The sequence below is a fragment of the Malania oleifera genome, chromosome 13 (genome assembly GCF_029873635.1).
Source record: "Malania oleifera isolate guangnan ecotype guangnan chromosome 13, ASM2987363v1, whole genome shotgun sequence".
In the NCBI taxonomy this organism is placed as follows: domain Eukaryota; kingdom Viridiplantae; phylum Streptophyta; class Magnoliopsida; order Santalales; family Ximeniaceae; genus Malania; species Malania oleifera.
In genome coordinates, this window is record NC_080429.1 from 2,299,788 (window position 1) to 2,308,042 (window position 8,255).

At 34.7% G+C, this 8,255-nt stretch overlaps 2 protein-coding genes across 2 annotated transcripts; one reads left to right on the plus strand and one right to left on the minus strand.

The window, feature by feature from the left end:
• Positions 1-2,119: 2,119 nt before the first annotated feature.
• On the plus strand, positions 2,120-5,323 carry LOC131145652 (histone-lysine N-methyltransferase ATXR6). The gene is made up of 6 exons (XM_058094847.1): positions 2,120-2,439; positions 3,572-3,652; positions 3,784-4,013; positions 4,378-4,478; positions 4,597-4,809; positions 4,954-5,323. Exons 1-6 carry the CDS (start codon positions 2,160-2,162, stop codon positions 5,111-5,113), a joined length of 1,065 nt encoding a protein of 354 aa, XP_057950830.1. The 5' UTR covers positions 2,120-2,159; the 3' UTR covers positions 5,114-5,323.
• Positions 5,324-6,463: 1,140 nt separating this feature from the next.
• LOC131146684 (secreted RxLR effector protein 161-like) lies at positions 6,464-6,937 on the minus strand. Its single transcript, XM_058096432.1, has 2 exons — positions 6,822-6,937; positions 6,464-6,710 (listed from the first exon to the last, which is right to left on the minus strand). The coding sequence occupies exons 1-2, from the start codon at positions 6,935-6,937 to the stop codon at positions 6,464-6,466; spliced, it is 363 nt and encodes a 120-aa protein (XP_057952415.1).
• Positions 6,938-8,255: the final 1,318 nt, after the last annotated feature.

Sequence of the window (8,255 nt, forward strand, 5' to 3'; positions counted from 1 at the left end):
AAGAGGAACAATTGCTCCTATATATCGTTTGGTTGATTTAGGACATAAAAGAGCACTTATGAGTAAGGGCGAGCATTTGGTCGGTTTGATTAATTCAGTTAATTAATCGAATTAATTGAAAAATTTTGTTCAAAATATCTCATGAACTAAACTGAATTGAAATTTTACATTAGCCAAACTCAAAGCTGATCGAATTGAATTTCGATTGAATCGGTTAATTGAATTTAACTGATTTAATATTTTAATATATATAATATATACAAAAATATATAAATTTTTAGTGTGTGTGTATATATATATATATATATATATATATATATATAATATTTTAATATATAATGTATATAATTATTTGTTATTAGTTTATACTATTTGATTAATTCGGTTAACCGAATTAACATAACCTAAGAACTAAACCGAAAACTAAAAACCAAAATTTAACAAAAAATAAAAATCAAATCGAATCGAATAAATTTTTAATTGGACCGAACCAACTGAATTTACTTAATTAACTTAATTTTAACCGAATTATGCTCATCCCTACTTATAAGAATGCTTTGAATTCTTATTTGGGTTTTCAACTACTATTTTTAACTGGTGTTTGTAATACAACTCATTTCTCTTATTCTTTTCGTCATATCGTAAAAAATAAAAAAAATTAATAGTATGAAGATTTATTATTTTAGTAATTGACAATATAGTAAATTTATATATAATTTATAAATTTATCAAATGCCCAAAAATTTTTATTTCAAGTTGTGAATTTTGATAATATGGATTTGAACAAAATGCATCATACAATTGTATTGAGTTTTGTAATATTATATTCAAATTGATTCGAAATTTATGTTTACAAATACAACTCTAATTATTATTTTTTAAATCAAATTAAATTAAGTTGGCAGTTGAATTATACACGGCTTGGAACAATATTAGTGACTATCTCTTAAGACAATTAAAATAATGCTTAAATACAAAATTTTTCTCTTCTACAAATACTAAGTATTAAATTACTGAGTATAACTTTGCCTATATATTTAATAAACTTTCATATTTCTTTCATAAATATTAAATTAATGAGTTCACTTCATATATATATATATATATATATATATATATATATATATATATTTAACATACTTTTTTTTCAAATTTACACGTGCAACATATACTTTCCTCTATACAAATAGCATGACATACGTTTTTATTTTGTTTTTTTCAATAAAAAAACAATTCTTTAGTGACGTCATTCTCATATATATATATATATATATATATATATATAATATACTTTTCTAACAAATATATTTTGTAATATATGAAATTATAAATTTAATTAAATCAATATATTTTTTAAAAGCATATATTTTTTTTGTTTACAAATTCAAATAAAAAATTAACTATTAAATTAATGAATTCAAAGATCACATTCTCTAAGTCAAATTTTCGCATGTCTACTATAAATTAATACATAATGTAAAAGTTCTAAAAAATCGCGTACTTTGTACTTGGACATTACTAGTTATTTTAATAAAACATACAATTACTATTATTATTAAACTATAATATTATATTCATAAATTGCTACAAATTCATATGAAATTGAAAATTACAAAGTCACAACAACAACAAGCCTTAAGTTCCATTAGTTGAGATCGGTTACATGAATTCTTTTTCATTAATTCACCCGATTGAGAAATTTTATTTTATTAGGTTAAAGAATATTAAATTATTTTTTACTATCTCATTTTAAGTTATTTTAAATTGATATCTATGGATTTTCATACTCACAAATACTTTACTAGATATGTGTTTTAAATGATTACTAGATATGTGTTTTAAATGTTTAAAACATATAAGTTCACCTAAGCTTTACCTTATTTTCAATTAATACTATACCTAAATTATTTTGTATAATTACAAACTCATATGATTAATTTGCTCGCTCCCCCATAATACAAGGGGATCCAAGAATTTCAAAGAATCAAATCGCCCGGGAAATCCCAAATCAGCGCGCGAAGCAAATGGTCCGCGTTTGGTTCCTCCGAAAAGGAAATCCGCGCGGGAAAATTCTTTCCTCCCCGAGGTATATAACAACACAAGCTCACTCACTGTCTCCTCTCCCTCCCTCTCGCTCTCTCTCGCTGTGTTGTGTGGCAATGGAAGGATCGGTTCCAGCGAGACTCCTCAGGAGGAGAACGCGTGCTCCCAAGCCTTCGCCTCCCATGGACCCATCGTTGGATACTTCCGAATCGGAAGGGGATTGCTATGGCGACACCTACTGCGAGGAATGTGGGTCCGGCGAGCACGACGCCGAGCTTCTGCTGTGCGACAAGTGCGACCGAGGGTTTCACCTCTTCTGCCTCAGACCCATCCTCGCCTCCGTCCCCAAGGGCTCCTGGTTCTGCCCTTCTTGCTCGCTTCACTCGAAGCCCACAAGTACGTTGATTCGATTTGTTTTGTTGTTTAGGCTCGCTGTTGGATTTCTGGTCTTTTTGAGGTTGATTCAGCCAAATTCTTAGAATCGAGTTTCTAGGCATTGACGGGTTCCTAGGCTTCTACTATTTTGATTGACGAGTTAAATGCTCAGTTGATTTTTCGAAATTGCTCTATACTTGTTGCTGCAATAGCTATTATTTAGAAATTAGTAACTAATATCTTTTAATGATTTAGAGATTTAAGTGTATAAGTGACAATGCATAAGAAAAAAAAAAGCTGAAAGTGACCTAATGAGATATTTTCAAAACTCGGTGGCCAATTAAGCACTTAACTTCTTTGATTGTTATTTTTCATGTAAATTTTATAGATCTCACGGTTTGATTTCTGGGGTTTCTTTTAGCATTCACTAGGGATTTTTTAAAAGTCGATTTTGCGTCAATTTAAATTGCATTTTGATTGATATGTCTTTACTGAGCATTATGATTTCTGTTGTATTAATCGCAATGAACAGATGAGAATTCGATTCAACTGTATTTTATGCTGTTATCTGTTCGTGTGATTTCTGAGCATTTTTTTTTTGTTTCTATTTAGCGAGGAATAAAATAAAGCTTCTGGGCATTGATGGATTCCCAGAGTTCATTTAATTTGATTGATATGTTTCATGTATAATTTGTTGATAAACATTTTTCTTTTGAATCTCATTATTTGAATTCGGCGTTTTCCTAAACACTAACTAGGGAATTCAATGACCAATTCCGTGTTGGGGATAACATTCCGATGCATATGTGACCTTTTAATTATAATGAATGGTTTAGATTTTATCACTTGGGTTTGTTTGCTTTCAGCTTGGCAACTGATGTGGAAGAAAAGGACACAAAAAAAAAATGATATCAGATATCATGATTTCTATTCTTTTAGCTGCAATGAAAATATAAACATCTGACAAGTAGCTGTAATAAGCTCAATTGGCCGTTCTTAAGTTCAAAAATATAAATTACTAAAATTCATAATCATTTATCCTCATTTCCCTACATACCCTTGGGAATTAGATCACTAATTGTTTTTTTCCATTTCAATCGTCTCCTGCTTCTGCCTCCCAGATTAATTACTGTGCTTTGTTTTTCAAATGCAGCATTTCCATTGGTCCAGACAAAAATTATTGATTTCTTCCGCATTCAGCGGTCTTCAGAATCAACCCAGAAGTTGAGCCAGGGTAAATGACCATGATGGTCATAATGTAGATCATTTTCTTTTTCAAATGCTACTACCAAACCTCCTCCATTGGCAAAGAATTGATGACCAATTGTTTGGGGCTCCTTTTTTTTTTGTCAATTGTTATTCTAGATTGCAAAAAGAGGCGAAAGCGAACAAGTAGTTTGGTAATGTCAAAGAAGAGGAGACGACTTTTGCCATTCAATCCAAGTGAGGATCCGGTAATGAGGATGAAACAAATGGCATCCCTAGCAACTGCATTGACAGCAACCAATACTAAATTCAGTAATGAGCTCACTTACGTGCCTGGCATGGCTCCGAAGTCGGCCAATCGTGCAGTTATTGAGCGAGGGGGAATGCAGGTAAAATGGGAGACATTTGACTTTGATCATAAAAGAAGTCTACTGGAGCAACAATTCATTCTAATGCATCATAAAATCAATCAGTTTTGGTTTCAAATGGCATGCAAAATGTGTCATTTGTCTGGTGGGATGATTTGAGATTCTGTTGGGATGGTGTGAATTTGTGAAGCCTTCTGCTATTGTTGCGTGATAGCTGGCTTTCATTTTTTGCCCGTATATGCACATGCAATGTCCTAGATATTTATCAATTCAGTCTTGGGGGGATGGCAAAGAATATCTGTATCATTTTCTGCAACTTTTTGTTTTTGTTTTTTTTTGTTTTTTCTTGCTGGTTTAACATGAGTTTAATTGAACTACATTTCAGGTTTTGTCAAGAGAAGATACTGAAACCTTAAATTTGTGCAAGAGCATGATTGAGAGAGGGGAATGCCCACCCCTAATGGTAGTTTTTGATCCTAAAGAAGGGTGAGAATGGTTACTTAACATCTGTTTCTTTTATTGATGGTTCTCTTTTGTTCCTCTGAAATCAGATTTTTCCTTTATTGGGTTGAGTTCCCCAACTCACTATGTTTTGCTGTAACAGGTTCACCGTAGAAGCAGATAGGTTCATAAGGGATTTAACTATAATTGCTGAGTATGTTGGTGACGTTGATTACTTAGAAAATCGTGAAAATGATGATGGGGATAGCATGATGACACTGATTACTGCAGCTGATCCTTCAAAAAGCCTTGTCATTTGTCCTGACAAACGTTCAAACATTGCGCGCTTCATCAATGGCATCAACAATCATACACTGTAAGTTTCTAACTCCCCTCAATTTTCAGAATTTTCCCTTAAGGGGTATATATGTTATTTGATGCCCATTCTATGGCACTATAATGTATGAAAAGAAAATGAAAGACCTTGTAAATCTTACAAAGATTCTACCCCGTGACGCAGGGAAGGGAAGAAGAAACAGAACCTAAAGTGTGTGAGATTTGACGTCAATGGTGAGTGCAGGGTTTTACTGATTGCAAACAGAGATATACCCAAGGGAGAGAGATTGTATTATGATTACAATGGGTACGAACATGAGTACCCAACTCATCACTTTGTTTAATCCTCTTTTCTTTTACTCACCCTCACGGCTGAATGGAAGTAGTTGGCAACTAACAGGGTTAGATCGTAGATGTACATTCATTTTTGTTGTTGAGAACAAATCAACTGGAATGATCTTGTCTGTATTCCCATGATTTTCAAGTTAATTCAACTTCTTTGTGTAAGAACAATACAATCTTGAAGAAATAAAGAATCATTTGTTTTATTTGAATGCCTCACTTTATGGGTAATTCCAAGTCTTAATTTAGTGTAAATTTGAAACTTGGAAGTTAAAACCATTATGAGATGATTCTTTTAGTTTAAGAAAAATATGACATGTTTTAATGGCCTCAAGGCTAGCTTTTAGTGACATATCTTCAAAGTGGAATGTATTATCTACCTTTATGAATGATATGATACAATATTGAAATTGTTAGATGCTGTGTTATTTGCGAGTGGAGGCCTTTACACAAACTCACGAATCAAACAAACAAACAAACAGTGCAATAATTTAATGATGAACAATACCAAAGAAGTAATCACTTGGCAATGAGAAAAATGAAGGCAATAATCAAAGACATAAGATTTGTGTGGTTTGACAACTTGCCTACGTCCATAGGAGTAGTAATTTTGATTCTCACTATTAAGTCAAGCTTACAACTAAGGTTATAAAGTATGATCATATATGAATCCTAAGCATATAGGAATTTTAGATCCTATTTAAATTATTCCTGTAGCAATTCTTGGAGGAAAAATCTCTAATCTATCCAATTTATTGGTCTCTGGATTTGAATTACGTGATGTGTGCTGATCAAAATCATCGATGATTTAGGCTAAACCATTAATAGTTTGAAGTTGAGAAGTATACCTTTGCATAGTGCTTGAAATCGTCGATGATTACAATGCAAATCGTTGACGATTATCCCTTCTATAAACTTCTCTCATGTTCCTTGTTTCATGATGCTTTCTTGGTGCATGCGTTCCATTTAAATATGAGCCACATCCTTTTAACAATTTCCATCTTGGTGAATATTTACCACTAAGGAAATTTGAAAGCATAATTGTCGCTCCACTTGGGACAATAGGTTAGGATCGTCTTTTGTCTAGCACTTAGAGATATTGATCAAGTTCAAGCAATGCTTGAAGTTGTTCATTGTGATCGACTTTGTTAGCATATCAGTTGCATTGTTAGGCGTATGAACCTTCTCAAGTGGAAGTCAATCAGTTCCTTGATCCTGTGAAATTGCACATTAATGTGCTTTATCCTCGCATGGTACACCTCATTATTTACCAAGTAGATGGTACTCTGAGTATCACACTGTAGCTAAACTCTACCTTATTGGACACTTAGCTCCTTGACCAGTCTTGTAAGCTACAATGCTTCCTTTGCAGCTTCAGCCACTGCCATGTACTCTAACTCAATAATAGATAAAGTTAAGAGTGACTGCACCATAGACTTCCAACAAATAGGTTCTCCCACAAGAGTAAATACGTACCCTGTGGTGGACCTCCTGTCATCTAAGTCTCCTGCGTAATCAGCATCCATGTACCCTACCATTGACAGATCACTCTGTTGTTCACTGAACATGATGCCATATTCGGTTGTACCCCTCAAGTACCTGAGAATTCACTTGACCACATTCCAATGCCATCGACTCGGATTCGAGAAGAACTTGCTCACCACGTTGACAGTATGTGCCAAGTCCGACCTTGTACACATCATGACATACATCAGACACCTCATTGCACTGACATAGGGTACCTTCGACATATCACAAACCTCATTGTCCGTTTGTGGGCATTCGGCGATAGACAACCTGAAATGACTTGCCAATGGTATGCTCATCGATTTAGCATTAGTCAAGTTAAATCTCTCCAGCACCTTCTCCACATAGACGCCTTGAGATAACTATAGTCTCCTTGCAGCTTTGTCCCTACGAATCTCCATGCCAAGTATCCTCTTGGCTGCACCCAAATCATTCATGTCGAACTTTTTTCTTAATAGATTCTTTAACTGACTCATCTCGATCATGTCTTTAGTAGCAATGAGCATATCGTCAACATACAACAATAGAAATATAAGAGATCTGTCCTCAAGACTCTTCACATAGGTGCAGCAATCGTATTCACACCTCTTGTAGCCAATACGGGTCATATAGGTGTCAAACCTCTTGTACCATTGTCTCAGAGACTGCTTTAGTCTGTATAGTGGCTTCTTCAGTTTGCAAACTAAGTGCTCTTGTCTAGGTTAACTAAACCCTTACGTTTGTGTCATGTAAATCAACTCCTCTAGATCACCATGGAGGAACGCCGTCTTTACATTCATTTGCTCCAAATACACATCATGTTGCACCACCAGTCCCAACACTACCCTGATAGAAGTGTGCCTGACCACAAGGTAGAATATTTCATCATAATCTACTCGCTTTCTTTGCGAGTACCCTTTACTACCAAGCGAGCCTTGTACTTCTCTTTTTCCTTTTTTGAAACTGCTTCCTTATTCCTATATACCCACTTGCATCTAGTCGCCCACTTCCTAGCTGGAAGCTCCACCAAGTCCCACATCTGGTTCTTATGCAATGATTCCATCTCCTCCACCATAGCACCTATTCAACAGTGTGTAAATATATTCCACGAAACTCTCTTCCCTTTCATCATGATCAGAACGTCCTTGCTCACCTTTATTACCCCACCTTTAGATTTTTAGCTAAACTCGTTACAATCTAAGGTACCTGAAGAAATCAGATTCTTCCTCAATTTTAGTATGTGCCTCACATTACACAACGCCCTCACCACACCATCTTACATCTTGATTCTGACATGCCCCATCCTAACCACTTTGCACGAAACATCATTCCCCATAAGAATGGAACCAGAACTAACAAATCTGTATGTAGTGAACCAGTCCTTTTTGGGCGTCATTGTAGTAACTTGGATAATTATGAGAATTAAATAATAAAGAAATGAGAGGAAGAAGGAAATTTTAAAGGGGAAGCAGCAGGGCCTCGTCGACGAACAGTCTTTTTGGGCTTGTTGATGTGGACACATGTCTTGTCGATGAGAATTTACCGAGGGGCTGTTTTCGGGGCCTAAAACTCGTTGACGAGGGTTAGGTGTTCGTCAACGAACTCTCTTCTTGGATTCGTCGATGAGGCCACGTGACA